The sequence below is a fragment of the Thunnus maccoyii genome, chromosome 18 (genome assembly GCF_910596095.1).
Source record: "Thunnus maccoyii chromosome 18, fThuMac1.1, whole genome shotgun sequence".
Taxonomy (NCBI): Eukaryota; Metazoa; Chordata; class Actinopteri; order Scombriformes; family Scombridae; genus Thunnus; species Thunnus maccoyii.
Window position 1 is genome coordinate 4,394,417 of NC_056550.1, and position 26,549 is coordinate 4,420,965.

The following is a 26,549-nucleotide window of genomic DNA, read 5'->3' on the forward strand; positions in this document are numbered from 1 at the left end:
GTTGCGCATGTTACACTAGAAGCCACTCTATCATGTCTCAAAACATTACTTCTTCATGCTCAATATCTACAATAATGCAAATAGGCAACTCAGCTAAATAAAAACTGTCAAGTATTTTCAAGTCATCTGCCTCAAGTCAAAGTCACACCTAGTCATATGACTTGAGTCCCCCACCTCTAATATTGATTGAACTTTCCTTGGTTATGGAAACAGGAGCTAAATTCCTTCCAGAAACAGACAAATAAGCTAATACATAATCAGTATTAACATACAGATGTGAATCTGCATGCTAAAAAAAGTCTCAAGTTCATATGGCAGATTGAAGGTCATGCTCTTAAAAGTGCCTGAACACCAACGGGTGGGAACGTTGTTGCCTGTATTTTTTTTCAATGTACACACAAAGGCAACTTTGCCTCCTACCCTCACAGCAGTGGCAGAGGGGACCCATGAGGCTGCCACTCTTAAGGAGTGCGGTTTGCCGCTTGAACAGAAGTTGAGCATGATCAAACTTTGCCTCTTTTAGTGCAGGGACATTAAGGGATTAAAAAGGTCTGAAATTAAAATTTGGACCAGATCCAGCTGTTTTTTATATGTGATCAACAAAATCTTAAAACCATTTGTTAAACTGACTGGTATCCTGTGTTGGGATGCTTAATTTGGAGTGATGTAGTAGTCTCTACATTTGGAACGAGTCAAAACTGGTGCAGTATTTTGCACAAGCTTTAGGCAAGAGAGTGATTTTCAGTTTTTGACTTGCAATACAGTGATTGAATTATGCAGAATATACAGTTTAAAATAAAAAACAACAAATAACAAATATACACATTATATATAAAATAACATGATTAAAATCCCTATCATCAATACAGTGAAAATTCTCAAAATTACTGATCATCTAGCCTATCATTAGAAACCGAAATCTTGGTGTAGATGGCCAAAATCAGTTTAACATAATTATGTACGGATTTCTTTATTGTGAATATGTAATTTATTTACATAGCAGTCAAAGTATGTATATCCATGCTTCACTGACTCGCAGGGTTGAGAGAAATTAGATTTGAGGCTTAAAAGAACAGAGCAGCAGAATAGCAGGTCCATCTAGGTGAATATTTTTAATAAAAATAATTTACTGTGTTTTTATGGCATTTACACTTAATGTAGAAAAAACAAAAAAAAACTGTAAAATAATACAGTAAATTTCTTCTTTCTTTTCTTTTTACAGTGCACATTACACTACTGATTATACTGACAGCCAAACTTCATATTGTAAATATTTAGTTAATCTGTTTCATTTGATTCAACAAATTATCTTTTGTTACTTCTGCAACATGGTGTGTCTCCTCCTTTGTTGTGGCCAAAGAACCACAACAAAATAGATGAAATGTGTTTAGAGAAATTTCAAGTTATTGAAAAACTAATGTTACAGAAAAAGAGAGACAGCTATTTGCTTAAAGAGTTCCATTCTGCTGAAGTTATTTGCTACCATTTAGACACTGTGCTACTTTACAGCAGTAAAGGATAGATTCACAGACAAATGGTGAACGTAGCTGCTGATGCACAGAGTGCTGCTGAGCAGAATTAAAAAAAACATTTGTGTTCAACCATGACTTCACAAGAACAAACTGAACTTTTTACAGTCACGCCTCTGAACGGAAGTCCTGTTTTCCCTTTAATAAAGGGTAAACCAACTTCACTAATCTATGTCAACTAAAAATATTATTTAAGCGTGACCCGCTATCATGCAGAGGCTATCATGTGCTAGACAAATATTTGATGGCTGTCATCATGTATGATCATTTGACTTGACAGTTGGTGTTTACATTTTTGCTGTATCAACTGCATGACTAACTGACTAACTGTTCGACCAGTCCATACTGTACATACCCACACTCTGCCGACAAACGTTGTCAAAACTCACACAACATTGTTTCAGATTAAAAATATCAAATATGTCAGGCTAAATTTGGGGGAAATGTGAATGAAGTGATACACCAGACACAGAGATACAGTGATTAAAACCATTCAGCTCACAAGCTGATATAGAATATAGATTCACCAGGTAGAGTAGGTATTCCATTAATCACAAGGTAGTTGTGATGTTCCCAAGGTAAACAGGGTTACTGTTTGTTTTAATACACTAGGTGGGGAAGAGCCACTATTGACCTAACAAAATCGGTGTACCACTGTATCTTGTTTCACTTGTGTGACTTGTGTGAGGACTTAAGAACACTTTTTACAGTTCTGTTTCATAGAAATGCTGTTGTAATGGTTATGTTAATTTGAAAATATTTGAGATTTTCAGGGTTACAAAATATGGAGAAGAATACCAGCCATGGTAAGAAGATAAAAACTTTTCAGGGTGATGTTTAATGTGTTGTAATGTGTGAGGTAAATGTGCCTATGTATGTTATCACTGCATTATTTGGTTTTTGGGTACTATTTGGAAAAATAGATATAATCAAAGACAAACAAAACAGATTTTGTATAATGATGGGGTCTCCAGATTTATATCAACAAAATTTGTTTTATACTGATTTATTTTATACTTCTGACTTTTCCTGTTTGTCATCTCTTGCAGCATCAGTAACTACAAACAAATCAGTTATGCAAGTTTTGTCCCCTGAGAACTGTGACATCGTCATTTTAGATAATGGAAGGACCATCAACAATTTCATAGACAAAAAAATACAAGAGCTTGATTCAGTGGTGAGTATCACAGACATCATGACACTTATGTTACACGTTCTAGGTTACTTTAGTTAGAACCTCATTCCCATTCATAGTGTATTTTACATTCTGTTAACTGTTCCCTTCCTTATGCTTAAGGCTTCACTATGATTATTTAATTATTTAAGAGAAATCACAATAGAACTGTCCCTGAAAATTAATTCAAATGTTTTAACTAAAAGAGGGGAAATTGTATTATTAGATAAGAAAAATAAAGTTAACACAAAAAAATAAATATACAATGTAAAAATAGACTTGCAACGATTAGTCGATTCAACGATCAGTAGAAAATTAATCGGCATCTATTTTGATAATTGATTAATTGTTTCAGTCAATTTTCAAGCAAAACTCTCAAACATTTCATTGTTCCACCTTCCCAAATGTGATGATTACTGTCTTTCCTTGTCATATTTGACAGTAAATCTTAGTGAGACAAAACAAGCAAATTGTGTGGCCTCTGAGAAACTGTGAATGCCATATTTTCACTTTTTTTTAAGACTTCATGGACTAAATCATAAATCGAGAAAATAATCGGCAGATTAATCTGTAATGAAAATAATTGTTAGTTGCAGCCATATATATAAATATTAATAACAGTAATCCAAGAGAATCACAGTTTACTGACCTTTCACATAAAAAAACATTTTACATTATTTTCACATGACTAATTATTACTTATGCCCTTTATATTTTAACTTTTGATGTACCCTTTTTCCCTTAGCAGCAAACAAAATAAAACAATCTAAGAAACAAAAAATTAATTCCAAAAGAACTTTAAATGGCACTTATTAACCTTGTGGCCCACACACACTCACACAAGCCAGTAACCAGAAAAATGAAATTAAAGAAAATAAACTCCATTGTAGGCCTGGTCAACACTTGGTGGCCAAAAACAGTTGAAGCCCCCTTGCTCTAATCAAGCAGAATTTTTTCAAAAGTTGAGAACTCATAATTACAGAGTCACTAGCCAGGTTTCCATCCAAATGTATGCAAATTTTAAACAAATTTCCAAAAAATCGGCAAAAGAAAATTCTAATGAATGCACAGTTCCATCCACTGCCATTATGCAAATATTAGGAGTTGGGTTGTTGAAATGAACTGTTGGTGGTGTTCATTTCCCAATTGGAGTACATCAAACTTATTGAACACAAAAATGACATAACTATAAACAAATAAATTAATACTTTTTTTTTTCCAAATCTTTGTCACTTATTTGATTTACAATTTGTAGTTTACCTGTTTGTTGGTAAGGTCATTTTGAAATAAAATCACATCAAATTTATTAGCAGAAGTCATCACTCCACTTCTCTGAAATGTCCAGATTTTTGCTGGTTTTATGGTCATACTGTACCCTGTAATAATAGAAGAGGTACACAGTAGCTAAATAATAACTACAGTAAAAGTTCACTTTAAGTTCCTCCCAAACATCCATATATTGCTCAGTAGGTCGCACATACTCTATAATAATAGAATAGGTACCTAGTAATTAAAAATAACTACAGTATAAATTCTCTGTAAGTTCTGTACCTACATATATGTATTGATTCGGACTGTGCAGGTACACCATCAGTACAAAAGATTACACCATAACTACGGAGTAATTACGCTGTACGTTGCAAGCTGTAATCTAAAGCATTACCCAAACCTCTGCCAGCATTAGCATCAGCTGGCTGTGGACACCTCGACATTAGAATTAATGTATTCTATATTCTATAGAATATTTTATATACAACACTGACTGTTGTCCTTCAGTGTCTCATCCTCTGAACACTACTGGATGGCGACTTAACACACAAACAGCAAGAAGTACATTATCCCTCTGAACTTACTGATACTTTAAAGCAATCATCTCACATCCTATACGCTGTTCAACTCACTACTTCAGGCTGTGGCCAACAGTGCACATGGCCTATCATTTGTTAGTGAAAATCTTTGTTACTGTTTGTCAATCATACGCAGTGTTATTGACTTTGAATCTTGCTAGCATAATGTTAGTTTTCTGGCTCATAGCTATGCCAAAGGGTTCTATGAGCTGAGTGAACTAGAAATATTTCCTGTTGCCAAGTCATATCTGAGGTTCATCCTATATACTGGAGTAGTGAACAACATTTCCACTGCATAAGAACCTTATGGTATAGTAATGATTGCTCCAGGTATTAGTCAAACCTTCAGATGGTACCAGGAAACTGAGTTATGGCTTGTGAAAAACTTTAGATTTTGATTGCAAAATGCATGAAAATATAAATTAGTGGTCTTATTTTTTTTCTTTGGCAAGTAACTATGGTAAGGAATAAACTCTGCAGAGGCAACGGTCCTCCACTGTGCGTCAGATGGTTCTGGCCTCCATTAATTCCTGATAATGGACATCTCATTAGGCATTATCCCTTGCGTATGCAACCCCAACCTTCCCAGGCTGCTGTGTTACTGACCTGTATTACTCTGAAAATGGTATTACTTAAACGCAACCATGGTTACAGCTGTAGCTACTAATTCAAGTTAGGGGCCAAATCCCATCCCCCTGACTTTACTGCAGAGTCTGGTTGCAAGTGCCTCCATACAAGCACCATGGCAGCTCCTGTAATACATTCATGCCATAAACACGATATTTTGGCTTCAGTTTGCATAGCGGTAGGAAGTGGAGACGCATCGTCCATCTTTATATACAGTCTGTGCATGTAGTTAATAGAAACTTAGCATAGCTAGCTTTTATCATGTAGAGTTGATAGGAATCCTTTGCTTCTGTCTGGCTCACCCAGCTGAACAATTCTGCTTTAGACTGATCTTAGGACTACCCACTCAATTAACATACTGACACAGAAATACAGAAATAAATATATATAGAAATACAGAAATAAATAAATGAAAAAATGTATAAATAAATTCAAGACATTCATTTAATTATGTCCTTTTTTATTACCAAAATGTATGTATTTATTTATTTATTTATTTATACTTATACTTATTTATACTACTACTTGTGCTCCATACAAACCATTTCAGAGGGAGAAGGCGCCACAAGATGATGTAATTAAAAGAGCACCAGTCAAACCTCAAAAAGTGAAAAACAATGTAAATGTAAACAATGTAAACATAAATGCCATACTTCATGTTGCCCTAGGGGCTACATATAAATCTATAATTGTGTGAAAGTATCGTAGAGAGTTGAGATTTTTGAGATTTTTGAGATGTGAATTTTCAAAATAAAATGTTATCTCTGCTTTATTCATTCAGGACAATGAAGACCCCTTCTATGTGGCAAATCTAGACATTGTGTATGAGAAACACCTCAGGTGGCTTACTAACTTACCTCGAGTCAAGCCTTTCTATGCAGTGAAGTGCAACAACACACCAGCAGTTATCCAGATGCTGAGTGCTCTGGACACAGGTTTTGACTGTGCCAGCAAGGTACTGATGAAGTATTTTGAAGATAATCTACAACTCTGTTTTCTTTTTTCACAGTCTCTGTTATTGAGAATGGTTGTTTCCTTCTCATTTTTATTCTCAGTCTGCTAATATGAAACACATTTTGGTCTAACAGGGTGAGATTCAGATGGCCCTGTCCCTCGGAGTGACACCTGACAAAATCATTTACGCACATACAACAAAACCACGGTCCCATATCAAATATGCCTGTGCTCACGGAGTAGATCTGATGACTTTTGATAGTGAGGATGAACTCCTAAAAATTTCTCAGTGTCATGGCAAAGCCAAGTAAGTGAACAATTACTGATATTTTTGCTTCTACATTTGGTGGACACTCTTTTAGAGCATCAAGAAATGCACGTCTTTTGAATCACTTTCCAGACTAGTGCTACGCATCGGAGTGGATGACTCCAAATCACTGCTAAGACTCAGTTCAAAGTTTGGAGCCAGACTGGATACTGTTGAAAAGCTGCTGGAACGAGCTGGAGAGCTGGGCTTAGAGGTCACTGGAGTCAGCTTCCATGTAGGCAGTGGGTGCACTGACAGTTTGACATTCAAGCAGGCCATTACAGATGCCAGACATGTCTTTGACCTAGCAGTAAGTCATTGTTATAGCAATAGAACATAAAAATACAGTACATTTACATGTTTAGTATAGCCATTCATCAAGTTTGTTGTGCAGTGTTTGTTTGCAGTTGCGATGCAAATCCTCTGTCTCAAAAAAGTAAGTGGGCACTCAGATGGAAAACAACCCTGCATTCAAACAAAGGATGACCTCACATAGCGGCAAAAGTTGAGCGTGGGTTAACTTTTGTGTTTAAAGTTTAAACTAAAGAGTTAACTTAGGCATTGTTTTTTATGTTTAATACTTTTTCACTTCTACTTTTTTAAGGATTTTTTTTGTTTTGATTAATTGATTGATTGGTTGACTGACTGACTGATATCTTGGTATGACTTTCTAATAAGGCACTCTTTATAAAAGGTTAATAAGTTCTAACTAATGGCTTTATTAATAGGTAATAAATCATTCACTAATGTTTTGCAGATGAATTATGAGATATTAATAAGACTTCAGGGTTGCCACTAATCCATTAAGTCTTCATTTGTAATTGTTAATAGGTTGTGAAAATAGATTTGAGATATTTCTAAAAGGTAAGTGGTCAACTCAGTGGAGGGGTCTTTCTGACAAGTTAAAGGACATAGTAAAATCATACACATCAATGGGGATTTGTCCCATTTTAAAAACAGAATAGAAAATACTTTGCCAAATCTTATAATGCTTTCTAGTTGAGCCAAGAGTAATATGCCTCAGCTGTTAAGCATTTGAGCAACATCGAGCAAGTGGTGTAGAGAATCCCACAACTGCAACTTGTTTATGGGTGTACTCCTCAGGGACAACCCAGGATATGGTCATCACAGGGTTAGGATCATTAATTGCTTTGTTCGGCCTCCCGAACAAAACCTCTACATGTAGGGTGCTTTAATTAGAAAGTGGTACTGATATGTTTTACAGAATTTGTTCGGCTTCCAGATGAAACTCCTGGATATTGGTGGAGGGTTCTCTGGGAGAGAGGACTTTGAAGTGAAATTTGAAGAGGTAAAACAAAGATAATATACAATGCTAGTGCTTGTTCACCTCAGTATTCTAATGACTCAAATAATTGCAACAACTATTTTCTTGTTCAGTGTTATATTATTGAGGAACCTTTAAATAGACAGTCCACCTGATTATATAATACAGGCATTGTCAGGCAAAAAAATATGAAGACTTTTTTGAGAGGTTGTGGTGGACCAACATATTACAGAAAGCCAAGGTCCAAACATACCTACATATTCCTTATCATTCATGGCTCTATGATTTATCTTTAGTATCAAGGTTTCTCTAAGTCAAGTGATGTTGGAAACATTAGATCAAACTTTGCCATTTGGTATCCACCCAGAAACCTTACCTTTAGTTGCTTGTAATGTCAGTGATACTGGTGACTGTTGGTGACTTTTTATTAGAGTGCCAGCTAAATGTCTGAAATACTAATAAGAGGTGTTATACCCATGAAATATCCAATTAATCTATTGTGTTTTGCCCTCAAGTTTTCCGAAGTCATAAATGGGGCACTGGATAAATTCTTCCCACCTGACAGTGGTGTGCAGATTATTGCAGAACCAGGCCGATACTACGTGGAATCAGCCTTCACACTGGCAGTAAACGTCATTGCCAAAAGAGTCGACATAGATCATATGGCTGAACACAACAGTAATGTATATTTATGTCTTTTGAAGCCACATGAATGTTGCCTGTCCACTTTAAACAAACGCTAAAGATACCAGATTACTTCAGCTGAGTGGCTGTATTTAAATTTATATTCATTTTAAATACAAGAGGTGTGGGTGAAAGTTAACAACTGTCAGATGTGTCTGATGGCACTATGTGGCAATGCATTACTACATCAAGATTAATATTCAGTAGACAGCCATGCTTAGCCTCTGAGTAACCATAATCTTGATTTTCAGGGTTGTAGTTACTCACTTTGTGCAGAGCCACAGACACCTGGTTGCATGTGGATGAGGGCTAAATGAGAGACAATGGCTAAAAAGGATCATTTTCATCATAATTTACCCTTTACTTTCCTCATAAAACATGGATATTTCATAGATCTAGTTACCATTTTAGTAACTTTCATTATTTTTCATGTATTTTTTCCAGACAGTGAGGAAAACAGCTCTGACAGAATGATGTACTACATTAATGATGGAGTGTATGGCTCCATGAGTTGCCTCATCAATGATCCTGCCCACATCGATGTTGCACCATACATTCACAAGGTGAACTTACAACTATATCGCCACATAAGAACATCATTATTGGATGATTCTGTAAAACACCAGATTACATTCAATATCTGTACATTGCAACTACTGTATTATTAAAGTAAGGTAAAGATCAAAGATGGACATTTAATGTTGCCCTTGGACAACATCTTGAGGTGTGGAATTGTTCAATATGTACATAAGTCCCAGGGATACTAGGCCCTAAATTAAGCACAATGACCCAACTTGGCTTCTCCAAGAATTGCCACCTTATTGTGGTGAAGGGGTTTTTGCATCAGAGTGACCCTGAGAGCTGTGTTATCAGGTGCAATAACCCCTGGTAGGGTCACCCAAGGCAAATTGATCCAGGTGAGGGGTCAGACTAAGAGCTATTCATGGACCTTAATATGGCATCTTTGGAATGCTGGAACCTCACCTGGAAAAGGGGAGCCAGGCCTGGGAGGGGAGCTTGCAGGCAAGTGTCTGGTGGCCAGACCTTGGCCCATGGGGCACAGCCCAAAGAAACTACATGTAACCACCACTCTGTGGGCCCTTCACCCACAGGGATTGGCATTGGGGTCATGTGTATTGTAAGACAAGCAGCAGGCGGGCGCTGGGAACCAGGCATGCTGATCCCTGGCACCATAAACTGGTTCTAGGGCCATGGAATGTCACCACTTTAGTGGGGTAGGAGCCACAGCTAGTGCAGGAGGTGGAGCAGTACCTCTACACACAGCACTGGCTCTGGAACCAAAGTCTGCAGGGCAGACCTGGTAAACATGAACACGTAGTGAGGGTGAACTGTAAAAATCTGGCGGAGGCCCCTGTCTGTAGGGTCTTCAACTCTCACCTCCAGAATTTTTTCCTTCATCCCAGGGGAGGTTGGGAACATGGAATCTAAATGGGCCATGTTCAAAACCTGAGACCAGAACACAACACTTAAACCACAATCCAACCAAGAATGCGAGAAAGTCCCCCAAAGTCAAATAACATAAACAAGCTTAACCAAATGACTAGGCAACATAAGTGTAACACAGAAAACCCAAAGAACACAAAGAGTCCCAACCCATGAGTCCATGACAAGAATATGATAACCAGTGTGATGTTGATTTTATATTTCAATGCCTGTGCTCCACATAGGCTGTTGAGGGCAGCGAGCAGAGATACCGGTCTGTCATCTGGGGTCCAACCTGCGATAGCACTGACAAAATAACTGACAACTACTGGATTCCTGAGTTGGACGTGGGGGACTGGCTTCTCATCGACAACATGGGTGCTTACTCTGTTAGTCTAGCCACTACCTTCAACGGCTTTGAAAAAGCACACATTTATGCTGTTGTGACAGCAGAGACATGGCACACCTTAAACCTGTCTCAAACCTACAGCATTATCCATTTATGATCTCGTAACATTTCTGTATAAGTTGGACATTGGCATAGTACTAATGAACATGCATATTTAAAATTTTTCATTGGTTGGTCAGTTTCTATTGACAGGCCTAGTGTGATTATATTGTGTTATTTTCACTGCATTTGAAATTAATTATGTAGTGATTTGGGTATGGACAGTAGTGGCATGTCCCTACCAATGTTAGGGTTCTGCTAAAATGTCCCCACCAACATTCTAATGTTATCAAACAATCACAAGGTTACCAGTATGGTCTAAGCAAAGTGACCAGGTTTGTGTTTTTCTGTAAAAAGTGAGCTGCTTAAATGGAGAATGACTGAGCGAAATATAGGAGGTACCTGACCTGAGGATCTAGAAACCCTCTGACTGTGCACATTGCCAGGTAGCTGCAACAGTAGCAACTGTGAGATGAATGGATGGCAGTGGATTTGAAGCACTTATTAATAGACTCAACAATTAAGACATCACATACAAGAGCTAAAAATGATTTAACCACTATATATATAGATATAGCTAACATTAATCACTTGATATTACTGTGTCCTCCAATTTCAGGCATGGGGTTTTGGCTAATTTGTGTTCATTGCTAAAACATAATTTAAATCTTCCAAGTGTGTAGGAGAACCTACAGTGGCTGCAAAACCTGTGAAAAATGTGAAAGGCCCTCTCTCAAGCCAGTGTTTGGTTTGTCTTTTCTGGGCTGCTGTAGAAACATGGCAAACTATAGAAACACACTGTAGCAACATGGCTGACTTCTTGGAAGAGGATTTGCTCTCTATGTAGATATAACAGGCTCATTCTAAGCTAACAAAAACATGTTTCTTATTTTCATGGGATTATACACTAATTAAAACCTACTCATTAAAAGTATATTCCGTTTCTGCCAAGTCCTTTCCACTAGATGCCACCAAATTCTACACACTGGACCTTTAACATCAACCAACTTCATAATTGTAAAAAGAGCAAAAGATGGAGGACATCATGGTCCTAAAGCAGAACCAAAGTGTCTATAACAGCTGAGCTAATAAGAATGTTCTGTAATCAGAGAAACATCAGTAATATGTGTAGTATGTTAATGAACTAACGCCATCCCTGTCATCCCTTTTTCATAAGTGGATCATGAGTTGAGTTATTATCGAATGGGTTACAACTTGGACATTATTATATAAGGTATGCTTGCATTCACAACTTGTCCAACTGATTTGTTTGTTTGTGAATTCCATTTATCATTTAATTAGGATTATTTTGAAAATCTATCATGTCTGTCATGTCATGTTTTTTAATGTAGTCTATGAATGACATTATTAAAAATAAAATGTAAAATATCAAGTCCTGTTTTAGACAATTTGTATGCAAATGCATGTTGCACTGTACATGTTTGCATAAGTATGCATAAGTAAATGCCCTGCAGAGTCAAGGTCTGATGTGCATGTGTTTGTATGCATGTGTGCAGAAAAAGAGAAAAAGTACACAAATATACAACAGTGTGACACTTGGTATATAGCATTATCAAGCCATTACAAATTATCCACCGTAGAGTTGCTGCCTGAGAGCAATCAATTATCTGTGATGTACAGTATGTAGTGTATAGAGACATGCTGAAAAATGTATTACCTGTGTTTTGTAAAAATAATTAAATGTATATGTTTTCCTTCATCATGTAGGTGTTTCCTCTAGTTTTTGACAACCATGAAGGAATCTTTTAAAATATTTCTTAACATTGTGAAAAAGGTCCATTATTTTCTCTTGTATTATTGCATTTCAATGAAAATCACAGTGACGACTTCTTTAGTTAGTCTTTTTACTATGATATTCTCTCTTTTTGTTTCTAGGGACAGTATTTCTGCGCTGAGCTGTGGTGGAGGGATAGTAACACAAGACAGAATTTTGTTCTAGAAAGACTGTAACTTAATTTGTCTAATTCAGATAGCTATATTACCTGTGTTTTGTAAAAATAATTAAATGTATATGTTTTCCTTCATCATGTAGGTGTGTCCACTGTGTATATGTGTGTGTGTGTGTGTGTGTGTGTGTGTGTGTGTGTGTGTGTGTGTGTGTGTGTGTGTGTGTGTGTGTGTGTAGGTGTGCCATTTTTACCTTTGTATGTTTGTATGTTAACTAGGGTATCTAAAACTAGTTTTTGACAACCATGAAGAAATCTTTTAAAATATTTCTTAACATTGTGGAAAAGGTTAATTATTTTCTCTTGTAATATTGTACTTCAATGAAAATCACAGTAATAAAGTTTAGTGAATGAAAGGAAAGTGGGTATCTTCTTTAGTTAGTCTTTTTACTATGATATTCTCTCTTTTTGTTTCTAGGGATTATTAGTATTTCTGTGCTGAGCTGCAGTGGAGGGATAGTAACACAAGATGGAATTTTGCTCTAGAAAGACTGTAACTTCATTTGTCTAATTCAGATTGCTGAAGACTCATATTAATTTCAGATCAGCTTTGGAATGTATTTGGGTACAGAATGATGATTGTGGATTTTGTGTCGAGTCAGTGACTCACAGTCAATGACAGGGATTAGTCTTTCACAGATAACATCAGTGACATAACACAGCAGTACTTCACACTAGTCTTTGGATGCTAAATCCTGTGTTGTGTCCATTTGGACTGAAAGCACTGCTGCCTGCTTCACTTGAACAGCTATTTCCCCTTGAATTAGTCAAAAATCAGTAACTTTGTTCATGGTTGTTTTGGAGTAGAAAAAGACCCACTTCCTTTATTTTTTGTATCAGTGTTGCTTCTTACTCTTTTCAGCAGAGCAGACACTAAGCAACACAATTGCCATGGTCCAAGGTCACATCTTCCAGGGTGTAAGCAGCTTCATGTCTGTCTCCTCTGTCGTTAAGACCGCACTTACCAATTACTTTAATTATGACAATGACTGGTTCCAAAACCTGCCTCTTCTTTCTGACCTGCTCCCGATAGGACATTTGCTTCTGACTTAAAAGGCTACTGATGTAAGCTTTGCTAGTTCTGAGGAAGTAGGTTTCAGCACCCTCTCTGTGGGCCTTGCTTTTGTCATGCTCCTCTGCGATCTGATGGGCATGTTTCCATGACTGAAGCCTCCACTGATGAATATACTCTCACTGGTAAAAAGGCAACTGCTTTGTTGTGGGTGTTGGAAAGCCCAGCAGTGATTCCTAGTGGACTAAAATAAGAGTGACAGGCTCAGAGAGTCTGCTGCCTCTCTCAGTCACCTCAGCACCATGAGGAGTGGATAACATGGCCGTGTGGACTATTCTGTTGTTGTGCATTCATGAAAAGATGTAATTACCGATTATTTATCCGTAAAGGACATTTCCTATTAAAATTTAAGTTCACTGTTGAGATTCTGTCGAGTTTTAGCCACTCTAGTGAGTTAATTGGTATTATGCAACAGCTAGCCAATTAGCTGCCCCACTGCCATGATTCTTCAGTTCAGCTGCAGTTAATGTGCATATTTTAGCCTTGTCATCATTCAACTGTATGTTAATTTGGTGTAGTTAAGTTAATGCATTTATTACTGTATGAAGAACAAGGGGTTTGCCATATTTTATTGTATTGAATCGCCCTTGCTAAAATTCACTAATATCTAATCTTATGTTCTCTACATAAATGTTAGCTTGCCTAATTTAGCTCATGTTTCCCTACATATGCTCTATCCACACACCACACAAACGCATACCCACAAATTACAACAACTACACCCCAAAGCAAGCACTACACATGGACACAGACTGAGTAATTTGAAATAAACCTTTTAAAAGAAATCCCTCTGAAGCCTGATTCTTTAAAAGGAGTCAATGTCCATATTGGCTGCCTCAACCAGTGGAATTTAGAGTGGGAATGTTTACCTACAAAACAGACTGAAAGTACTAAAAAATGCAGCGGTCTTGTCGAAACGCCTCTCTGAGTTGCTTTTGGGATGGTGTCTCAATAAATAAAAAGACTGTCTACTCAACCTCTTGTCTTTTGTTTTCTGTTGACACTGTGAGTGATAAGGTCCTTTTCCCCTTGGGTCTCAGGTTCTGCACTTGTTTGCATCCTACTTGACAGGTCCTGACACGTTTACAAGGAAAGGATTGGAGACTGAACCACACAGCCTGACAACGAGGGCTCCACAAAGCTAAAATGTTCTTCTCCTCAGGAGATCTATCTACTTCCTCACCTAAACTACTAATACAGGACTAATACAATCATAATTCTACTGTATCATTACATTACAATTAAAATGCGCTTCAAGAAGTAAGACTGATATTCCAATTCTTCCACTCAAGTTGGAAAAGAGGGGATGACACATAGCAATGCAGGGGAGAAAGAGAAAGAGAATTGCTGTTGAGTAAGTCAACACTTGTCTGGTGTGTGCAGAAGTTGTTTGTATGTTTTTGTAGCAGCCTCGAGCCGTTTGTACACAACTTGGTCCAGGTAAACAGTGGGTTTTTGCATGTTTGTAATGACTTTGCATAATAACCATTGGTTTGTAACACATATCTGTCCTGTTGCCTTCACATCATTGGAGGATCTATATGATCTAAAGAAGGCCTTCTTTCTTTCATACAAGCATTCTAATTGGGTCTTCCATTGCTGAGCCACTTATGAAATGATCTGACCCTGAATGTAAGCCTTCAAGACTCTACACTTAAATTTATTTTTATGGGTGCTTGTGCCACCAAGTTAAACATGCCACATTCATGTCATGTGGGATAGATGGTAGAGCTGGGAAAGATTCCCATAATCACAACTTGGGAGAGTTCACACCACGGTAGAATTTTTTTTTAAAATGTATGATTACAGAATTCATGAAGTGAGGCTTAAAATTACTGTGCATTGACAATGTAACACCATATCCTTTAAGTTTGGGTTTAATAGCTATAAATGAGAGAATTTAGCTGATGTGAGGTATCCCTTTTTAATTGATTTTTCAGGCACTTTCTTATTATCAATTCTATGGATTAATCAATAAATTAGTGCCAAGTTGAATACATCAGTGCTTCCAGAAAAGTCTGAGTTTCCTAGTTGTTATTATGACTTGGATGTTGATGTGAACACTTTTTTCAAGACAGAATCTCATAATTCTGAAAACTCTGATATGACATTAAAACGGCCTAATAGTATAAAGCCATGCTAACAGCACTGTGTACTGTACTTAGGTCAGCATACTAACAAGCACACAACAACAATGCTAACACACTGATGTTTTGCACATATAATGTTTATCACTGTCAGTTAGTTTAGCGTGTTGGCATGCAAACATTTGTGGATTGCCCAGAGAATTCACCCTCCAAATCCAATGGCAATCCATCCAATGCTTGTAGAGATATTTTGTTTAAATCACCAGTCAGAAGGATACATACATCGTCTGGGAACCATGAATGTCTGTACAAAAATTTAGTGCCAATCCCAAATTTGGTGCATACCCATCCTGTTTTACAGCACTGTTTACCATATAATCAATATGGATATTTCAGGGGTTTTGCTCAAGTCTGAAAACACTTTGATTTGTGAAGATACAAAAAGAAAGGGTCCAAAATATAAAGTAAGCATTATTTATCATATCACACTGGACCAAAGCAATTGAACTGATACCACTTTCTAAGAAACACAAAGACAATAAAACTATACAAACTATAAAATGGGTTTGCTGGTGGTGTCTATCAATTGCCAATGTCAGGCAGTTGCTGAATGGAAATATTGTTATTTTCAAGCAGATGGCCACTTGGAGTCTGTGTCTGTTGTTGTGTGTGCTGTGTTGTGTCTGCTGTTACTATAGTTATTATCACTGGCTGGCTACTCCGCATCAGACCTGAAATGTTCCCACAGTACCACTGGCCCATCTATCCTGGCTGTGTGTGAGTACATTAGATAAAGCGTACATTTAGATGATTTCAATATATTGTTGTGGTCTTTTTTGTTATAATCTAGGCCTTAAACACATATCAAACATAGCTTGTACATGGACAAAAGTGATGCACGGATTGCAGTTATATCTGCAGATCAGGCAGGTCAGGTCATAAAAAGTTACATTCTGATTAATAGCTGATGGGTCGCGGGTGGTGAAATAATACATTATTAATGAGGAAAATATTAATTACATTCTCTAAAATGTGAATATTGCAGAGAGCAGAGCAGAGCTGCTCCACAGCGGACAGCTTCATTTTTGTAAGGCACAAATTACTGACTCACAACTAAGCAAACTTAGCAATGGGGAATACTAAGAAATATACAGATATGAATTACAATTGTTTCTACAATTATACAAGAGAGATTGCTGGAGAAATTGGTGCACCCAGCATGCTACAATCTTTCCAGACCACATGGCAGCATACATAGTAGGCTTCATAAATATGAAATTGTATTGCAAAGGCACAGTTCACCATTGAAATATTTACAATTGCTGAAAGCAGCATCTCAAATCTTTAAAGTAAAGTTACTCTTTAAAGTAAATAGTTAAAGGGGGCAGATTTAGTGATGTGGGGGCCCCAGGCAAACTCTGTCTTGCTATGCAAAGTAAAGGCAAGGCATGGCAAGGAAAGTTTATTTGTATAGTACATTTCAACAACAAGGCAATTCAAAGTGCTTTACATAGAGCATAAAAGGCATCAAGACAGAATATAAAAGCAACACAAGTAAAAAGACATTTAAATGCAATTAAAAAGTGTTACGAAGGAACAACATTTTGATTTTGGGACCGTTTACATTCACTTTTACATTCATTAAATTGTTTGTCAGGACAGTTCCAGAACAGTGGTGAAAAAAGTTAGCTTGGAGCTGGGATGCACTGCTGCAAACAACCAGAATGGACAAAAGCTTTTTCTCCCTGGTGGTCAGCACTATTTGTCTTATTGTAATGAGTGTAGATAGCTCTCTACATGATAAGAATTTTTTCAACTGCTTTTTCAGGTTTCAAGGTAAATAGGACTATCATGTGTTTTAAAACAGTGGGTGGGGAAAAGCCAGCTAACAAAATCAGAATGTAATGGCAAAGTTATAACAAGTGTCAGCTGGACTTGTGTGAGTACTTACTATCAAACTTACTTCCAGTTCTGTTTCATGGAATTGTTGTTGTTATGCTTAAACTCACTTGAAAATATTTGAATTTTTCAGGGTTGCAAAATATGGAAAAGAATATGGGCCATGGTAAGAAGAAAAAAGCTTTCCAGATTTTTTTTTTATGTCTTTTCATGTGTGATGCAAATGTGGCTATCTATGTTATCAATACATTATTTGGTTGACTACTATTAACAAAACTTGCTCTGTGCTGTGTGTAAACTAACAGTTATTAATATTATGCTTTTGTCTCTTAATGATTGTCATCTCTTCCAGAATCAGTAACTACAAACAGATCAGTTATGCAGGTTTTGTCCTCTGAGAATTGTGACATTGAAATCTTAGAAAAAGGAAAGACCATTAATAATTTCATAGACAATAAAATAGAAGAACGTGGATCAGTGGTGAGTATCAGAGACATCATGACACTTAATTTCTACATACTATATATCTATAATTGCGTGAAAGTATTGTGAGATAAATGAGATTTCAAATTTTTTAAATAAAATGTTATCTCTGCTTTTTTCATTCAGGACAATGAAGAACCCTTCTATGTGGCAAATCTAGACAGATAATCAGTTGTAGATGAAATAACTCAACTGTAATGATAGCTCAAGGCAGATTAAATTTCCCTAGGGGCTACATGTGAAGTATCGTCGAGAGTTGAGATTTTTGAGACATGAATTTTCAAAATAAAATGTTTATCTCTGCTTTATTCATTCAGGACAACGAAGAACCCTTCTATGTGGCAAATCTAGACAGTGTATTTGAGAAACACCTCAGGTGGCTTACTAACTTACCTCGAGTCAAGCCTTTCTATGCAGTGAAGTGCAACAACACACCAGCAGTTATCCAGATGCTGAGTGCTCTGGACACAGGTTTTGACTGTGCAAGCAAGGTACTGATGAAGCATTTTGAAGATAATCTACAACTCTGTTTTCTTTTTTTTCCCAGTCTCTGTTATTGAGAATGGTTGTTTCCTTCTCATTTTTATTCTCAGTCTGCTAATATGAAACACATTTTGGTCGAACAGGGTGAGATTCAGATGGCCTTGTCCCTCGGAGTGACACCTGACAAAATCATTTACGCACATACAACAAAACTACGATCCCACATCAAATATGCCTGTGCTCATGGAGTAGATCTGATGACTTTTGATAGTGAGGATGAACTCCTAAAAATTTCTCAGTGTCATGGCAAAGCCAAGTAAGTGAACAATTACTGATATTTTTGCTTCTACATTTGGTGGACACTCTTTTAGAGCATCAAGAAATGCATGTCTTTTGAATCACTTTCCAGACTAGTGCTACGCATCGCAGTGGATGACTCCAAATCACTGCTAAGACTCAGTTCAAAGTTTGGAGCCAGACTGGATACTGTTGAAAAGCTGCTGGAACGAGCTGGAGAGCTGGGCTTAGAGGTCACTGGAGTCAGCTTCCATGTAGGCAGTGGGTGCACTGACAGTTTGACATTCAAGCAGGCCATTACAGATGCCAGACATGTCTTTGACCTAGCAGTAAGTCATTGTAATAGCAATAGAACATAAAAATACAGTACATTTACATGTTTAGTATAGCCATTCATCAAGTTTGTTGTGCAGTGTTTGTTTGCAGTTGCGATGCAAATCCTCTATCTCGAAAAAGCAGTGGTGGTCATAAGTGGGCACTCAGACGGATGGCCTCACATAGTGGCAAAAGTTGAGCGTGGGTTAACTTTTTTGTTTAAAGATTAAACTAAAAGGTTAACTCAGGCATTGTTTTTTATGTTTAATACTTTTTTACTTCTACTTTTTGGAGGATTTTTTTTTGTTTTGAGTGATTGTTTGATTGGTTGACTGACTGACTGATATCTTGGTATGACTTTCTAATAAGGCACTCTTTATAAAAGGTTAATAAGTTCTAACTAATGGCTTTATTAATAGGTAATAAATCATTCAATAATGGTTTGAAGATGAATTATGAGATATTAATAAGACTTCAGGGTTGCCACTAATTCATTAAGTCTTCATTTGTAATTGTTAATAGGTTGTGAAAATAGATTTGAGATATTTCTAAAAGGTAAGTGGTCAGCCCAGTGGAGGGGTCTTTCTGACAAGTTAGAGGACATAGTAAAACCATACACATCAATGGGGATTTGTCCCATTTTGAAAACAGAATAGAAAATACTTCGCCAAATCTTATAATACTTTCTAGTTGAGCCAAGAGTAATATGCCTCAGCTGTTAAGCATTTGAGGTAAACTATTACATCGTCCAGCCATTGCTTATGAGATTGTCATCGAGCAAGCAGTGTAGAGAATTCCACAACTGCAACTTGTTTATCGGTGTACTCCTCGGGGACAACCCAGGTCATCACAGGGAGGATCATTAACTGTGTCACATAAATTTGAAAGGGTATTAAAGGCCCCTGTCCAAAATTCCTCCAGCTGCAGACAGGACCAAAACATATGGCTGTTGGAGTCCAGATCATACCCGCATTTTAAACAATTCTCATCTGCAGTTTTGCCCATTTGCTGGTCAGATGGAGCCTGTAAACTACTTTAAACGGCAGTAGCCCCCCTCCCCTCCCAACACATGAAAGGTGGATACAGGAAGTCTTACAATGCATACAATCGGAAAAGTTAAGATTCTCACTGAAAGGATCTCTGAATTCCTTCCACAAGTCTCCTCCTAGTCTTTATCAATGACCTCACTCCTGATACTGATGGTGTTTCCTAAGGGGAGCTAGTTGGAAAGGGAGAGATGACCCTCACTGTTTCTTGTCCTTCAGATAAGAGTAATGGCACTGCTCAGACCAGAAGTTCCAATTCATAAACCTCTACATATTGGGTGCCTTAATTAAAAAGTGATACTGATATGTTTTTCAGAATTTGTTCGGCTTCCAAATGAGACTCCTGGATATTGGTGGAGGGTTCTCTGGGAGAGAGGACTTTGAAGTGAAATTTGAAGAGGTAAAACAAAGAAACTATTTTCTTGTTCAGTGTTATATTATTGAGGAACCTTTAAATAGACAATCCACCTGATTATATAATACAAGCATTGTCAGGCAAAAAAAAAAATACTTTTTTGAGAGGTTGTGGTGGACCAACATCATCACATCACAGAAAGCCTCCAGGTCCAAACATACCTACATATTCCTTATCATTCATGGCTCTATGATTTATTTTAAGTATCAAGGTTTCTCTAAGTCAGGCAAGTATGACATTTTATGCAGTGTTGGAAACATTAGATCAAACATTGTCATTTGGTATCCATCCAGAAACCTTACCTTTAGTGGCTTGTAATGTCAGTGATACTGGTGACTTTTTATTAGAGTGTCAGCTAAATGCCTGAAATACTAACCCTTGTGCCTCACTAGGGACCTAAAAGGGCCTTTAAAGTTTTATTTTTTCTGATTATTTTGGCTGTGATTATGCTGTAGCCATGATTTTTGGCGAAGATATGTATTTTTATTCAATTCTGGAAATCCAAACAAAGATCCTATATCAAGTCTATAATACACTGTGTTGAAACAATGCTAACTTTCAGCATGTTAGGGTCCTTTTAGGTCCCATTGAAACCCATTAAAACCACTTTTTTTGATCCTGTGGTTGCTACTGCATAAATTCATGCATTCTGTTTTATAAGACTTTCAAACTGAAGCCCTGGCTTCAACATTTTGGTTTTTACTATTTTCCATCTGATTTTCTCATTTTTAACCCTTTGTGCAAATGCAGCAAATTGTGCTGGTTCCACCAGGGGCATTAATCCTCTATTATGAATACTGCAGCCAAGTATATTACAGTTCCAATGAGTTGTATGTGCGGATAGGGATGTCTAAATGTGATGTATGTGCGTGTATGGAGAAATTGGTGTATGTGTGTGTGTGTGTGTGTGTGTGTGTGTGTGTGTGTGTGTGTGTGTGTGTGTGTGTGTGTTGCCAAAATACAGATACTCAAATCCTTATGGAAAATACAGACCAATGTAAACTCATAAATACTGTATTTTTGATCCCATGGCCACAATATTGTATAACCATGTATTCTATTTTTTTTTCAAACTGAAGCCCTGACTTCAGAATTGTAGTTTTTACTATTTTCCAGCTGATTGAGCAATTTTTCTCCTGTTTGCCGTGAAAAACAAATATATATCATTAGAATTTCTCTCCACTAAGGGCTATACCAGGGGCATTTCATGCATTATCAAGTTTTGCAGGACATTGTAGTAAATTTATTAATCTAAAAACTTGTCTGTATTGATATGGATGTCCAAGGGTGGTGTATGTGTGTGTATGGAAAAACTAGTGTGTGTGTTTGTGTGTGTGTGTGTATGTGTGTGTGCAGCTAAAAAGAGGTCATTTATATGGGCTGCAGGTCACATTACTCCTTTCCCTCTCTCTCTCTCTCACAGACACACACCTTCACCTCAATCACATATTCATTCATTTCTGTTCTGAATTTTTGAATGTTAATGTTGAATTTTGTTAAATTTTGTAAAATAAATGTTGTTCGAAGTGATGTTGTATTTATGCTATATTTCTAGAGCAAAATAAGGTAATATTAGAAAGTAAAAACTTTAGGACACTTTACATACACTATAAGTTAACAGGTCAGATTCTATACTTTAATCTTATACTGCACAAAAAATAATAATGCATACATTTCAATGTTGTTGCTAATCATTGACATATCTCAGACTAATCCAAAAAAAAATCCCATTTGGCTTTAATATGTTGAAAATATTTCAATTTTTGTGTTTTTTTCTTTTATAAAAATTAGGGGTATCATCACAGAAACTGGCATTTATAGGGTTAAAATGATATATAATATTTTTATGCCAGTTTTTGATGGGGACCTTTTAGGTCCCTAATATGCTCTTTTGATACTATTTTAAAGCGAGGCCCAAGGGTTAATAAGAGGTGTTATACCAATTAATCTATTGTGTTCTGCCCTCCAAGTTTTCAGAAGTCATTAATGGGGCACTGGATAAATTCTTCCCACCTGACAGCGGGGTGCAGATTATTGCAGAACCAGGCCGATACTATGTGGAATCAGCCTTCACACTGGCAGTGAACATCATTGCCAAAAAAGTCGACATAGATCATATGGCTGAACACAACAGTAATGCATATTTATTTCTTTTGAAACCACATGAATGTTGCCTGTCCACTTTTAACAAACATTAAAGATACCAGATTACTTCAGCTGAGTGGCTGTATTTAAATTTATATTCATTTTAAATACAAGAGGTGTGGGTGAAAGTTAACAACTATCAGATGTGTCTGATGGCACTATGTGGCAATGCATTACTACATCAAGATTAATATTCAGTAGACAGCCAAGCTTAGACCCTGAGTAACTATAGTCTTGATTTTCAAGGTTGTAGTTACTCACTTTGTGTAGAGCCACAGGTACCTGGTTGCATGTGGTGGAGGGCTAGAGAGACAATGGCTAAAAAGAATCATTTTCATTATATTTTTATTTACTGTCCTCCTTTTACCTTTACTGTCCTCCTAAAACATGGATATTTGATAGATCTAGTTACCAGTTTAGTAACTTTCAGTATTTTTTATTTATTTTTCCAGACGGTGAGGAAAACAGCTCTGCAAGAATGATGTACTACATTAATGATGGAGTGCATGGCTCCTTGAGTTGCCTCATCAATGATCCTGCCCACATCAATGTTGCACCATACCTTCACAAGGTGAACCTCAACTATATTGCAACATCGTTATTGGATGATTCTATAAAACATCAGATTACATTCAATATCTGTGCAACTACTGTATTATTAAAGTAAGGTAAAGTAAAGGTAAAGTTATGGCAAATAATCCAAGGTTAGGGTATAGTTAGGATTAGGCAACTAAAATACTTTGTTAATGGTGCAGAAATTTTGTTGTCATGGTTAAAAGAAAGGCATACATTAATTGCAGATCTGTGAACTCTGGCCTCCTGCATGGAACTCAGACCATGACCTCCACAAGCTTATTTTCTGCTATACGTAAAGGGGACACTACTTCATGCATGGACACTTAATTGGCTTTGGACAAACATCTTGAGGTGTGGAATTGTTCAATATGTACATAAGTCCCAGGGATACTAGGCCCACAATGACCCAACCTGGCTTCTCCAAGAATTGCCACCTTATTGCAATAACCCCTGGTTGGGTCACCCAAGGCAAATTGGTCCAGGTAAGGGGTCAGACTAAGAGCTATTCATGGACCTCAATAGGGCATCTTTGGAGTGCTGGAACTCACCTGGAAAGGGGGAGCCAGACCTGTGAGGGGAGCTTGCTAGCAAATGTCTGGTGGCCAGGCCTTGGCCCATGGGGCACAGCCCGAAGAAACTACATATAGCCACCACTCTGTGGGCCCTTCACCCGCAGGGATTGGCATTGGGGTCATGTGTATTGTGAGACAAGCAACGGGCAGGGGCAGGGAACTAGGCATGCTGATCCCTGGCACCATAAACTGGTTCTAGGGCCATGGAATGTCACCTCTCTAGTGGGGTAGGGGCCACAGCTAGTGCAGGAGGTGGAGCAGTACCAACTAGATATAGTTATGCTCACCTCTATACACAGCACTGACTCTGTAACCAAAGTCTGCTGGACAGACCTGGTAAACATGAACACATAGTGAGTGTGAACTGGAAAAATCTGGCGGAGGCCCCTGTCTGTAGGGTCTTCAACTCTCACCTCCAGAATTTTCTCCTTCATCCCGGGGGAAGTTGGGGACATGGAATCTAAATGGGCCATGTTCAAAACCTCCATCGTGGAGATAGCTGCTCAGAGTTGTGGCCAGCAGGTTGTCAGCATCTGTCATTCAACATACTGGAGGGATTATATATCTCATCTGGCCTGGGAATGCCTCTAGATCTCCCAGGGAGGATGTTGCTATGGAAAAAGACATCTGAGTTAATTTGCTCAGTCTGGTGCCACTGTGACCCAGACAAGCAGCAGAGAATGCATGGATGGACCAAATCTGATATCTTAATGTACAGTAATTTTAAATTGCATGCTAAAAAATAAAATGTGGTTGCAGGCTACCAGTTGCAAACAGTAATGTGACTGATAACATAAAATGGACACAACCTACTTTTGGAATACTTGGAGCATGAAAATTGTAAAATGTGGTGTAAAACATGGGATTTCAACAAATATATTGTTGTGGGAGAATATGATAGCCAGTGTGATGTTGATTTTATATTTCAATGCCTGTGCCCCACATAGGCTGTTCAGGGCAGCAAGCAGAGATACCGGTCTGTCATCTGGGGTCCAACCTGCGACAGCATTGACAAAATAACTGAAAACTACTGGATTCCTGAGTTGGACGTGGGGGACTGGCTTCTCATCGACAACATGGGTGCTTACTCTGTTAGTATAGCCACTACCTTCAACGGCTTTGAAAAAGCACACATTTATGCTGTTGTGACAGCAGAGACATGGCACACCTTAAACCTGTCTCACACCTACGGCATTATCCATTTATGATCTCGTAACATTTCTGTATAAGTTGGAAATTGGCACAGTACTAATAAACATACAAAATTAACATCTTTCATTGGTTGTTCAGTTTCTATTGACAGGCCTAGTATGATTATATTGTGTTATTTTCACTGTATGTGAAATTAATTATGTAGTGATTTGGGTATGGACAGTAGGGACATGTCCCTACCAATGTTAGGGTCCTTGTATTGAAGGGTTAGGGTTCTTGTATGTATTGTATTGAATACATATTGAAAATCAATAAAACATACTTACCAAAAAAAACATGTTTTCTTATTTTCATGGGATTGTACACTAATTAAAACCTACTTTTTAATAGTATATTCCATTTCTGCCAAGTCCTTTCCACTAGATGCCACCAAATTCTACACACTGGACCTTTAACATCAACCAACTTCATAATTAATTAATTGATAAAAAGAGCAAAAGATGGAGGACATCATGGTCCTAAAGCAGAACCAAAGTGTCCGTAACAGCTGAGCTAATAAGAATGTTCTGTAATCAGAGAAACATCAGTAATATGTGTAGTATATTAATGAACTAACGCCATTCCTGTCATCCCTTTTTCATAAGTGGATCATGAGTTGAGTTATTATTGAATGGGTTATTACAACTTGGACATTATTATATAAGGTATGCTTGCATTCACAACTTGTGTAACTGATTTGTTTGTTTGTGAATTCCGTTTATCATTTAATTAGGATGATTTTGTCTGTTATTTTGTCTATCATGTCTGAGATTTAATTTTTTTTAAATGTAGTCTATGATTGATATTATTAGAAATAAAATGTAAAATATCTGTTACAAGTCCTGTTTTTAGACAATATGTATGCAAATTCATGTTGCTTTGTAAATGTTTAAGTATGCATAAGTAAACGCCCTGCAGAGTCAAGGTCTGCTGTGCATGTGTGTGCATGCATGTGTGCAGAAAAAGAGAAAAAGTACACAAATACACAATAGTGCGATACTCGGTATATAGCATTATCAAGCCATTACAAATTATCCACTGTAGAGTTGCTGCCTGAGAGCAATCAATTATCTGTGATGTACAGTATGTAGTGTATAGAGACATGCTGAAAAATGTATTACCTGTGTTTTGTAAAAATAATTAAATGTATATGTTTTCCTTCATCATGTAGGTGTTTCCTCTAGTTTTTGACAACCATGAAGGAATCTTTTAAAATATTTCTTAACATTGTGAAAAAGGTCCATTATTTTCTCTTGTATTATTGCATTTCAATGAAAATCACAGTGATGACTTCTTTAGTTAGTCTTTTTACTATGATATTCTCTCTTTTTGTTTCTAGGGACAGTATTTCTGCGCTGAGCTGTGGTGGAGGGATAGTAACACAAGACAGAATTTTGTTCTAGAAAGACTGTAACTTCATTTGTCTAATTCAGATAGCTGAAGAATGTATTTTGGCACAGAATAATGATTGTGGATTTTGTGCCGAGTCAGTGACTCACAGTCAATGACAGGGATTGGTCTTTCACAGATAACATCAGTGACATGACACAGCAGTACTTCACACTAGTCTTTGGATGCTAAATCCTGTGTTGTGTCCATTTGGACTGAAAGCATTCCTGCCTGCTTCACTTCAGCAGCAATTTCCCCTTGAATTAGTCAAAAATCAGTAACTTTGTTCATGGTTGTTTTGGAGTAGAAAAAGA

The 26,549-nt window shown here is 37.3% G+C and overlaps 2 protein-coding genes across 2 annotated transcripts; both read left to right on the plus strand.

Moving 5' to 3' along the window:
• Window positions 1–2,313: 2,313 nt before the first annotated feature.
• Window positions 2,314–10,356, plus strand: LOC121883857 (ornithine decarboxylase-like). The gene is made up of 9 exons (XM_042392315.1): window positions 2,314–2,335; window positions 2,579–2,703; window positions 5,959–6,132; window positions 6,266–6,438; window positions 6,532–6,748; window positions 7,664–7,747; window positions 8,239–8,401; window positions 8,852–8,970; window positions 10,096–10,356. Exons 1-9 carry the CDS (start codon window positions 2,314–2,316, stop codon window positions 10,354–10,356), a joined length of 1,338 nt encoding a protein of 445 aa, XP_042248249.1.
• Window positions 10,357–18,096: 7,740 nt separating this feature from the next.
• LOC121883858 (ornithine decarboxylase-like) lies at window positions 18,097–24,890 on the plus strand. The gene is made up of 7 exons (XM_042392316.1): window positions 18,097–18,297; window positions 18,433–18,605; window positions 18,699–18,915; window positions 20,264–20,347; window positions 22,333–22,495; window positions 22,960–23,078; window positions 24,603–24,890. The coding sequence occupies exons 1-7, from the start codon at window positions 18,097–18,099 to the stop codon at window positions 24,861–24,863; spliced, it is 1,218 nt and encodes a 405-aa protein (XP_042248250.1). The 3' UTR covers window positions 24,864–24,890.
• The last annotated feature ends 1,659 nt before the right edge of the window (window positions 24,891–26,549 follow it).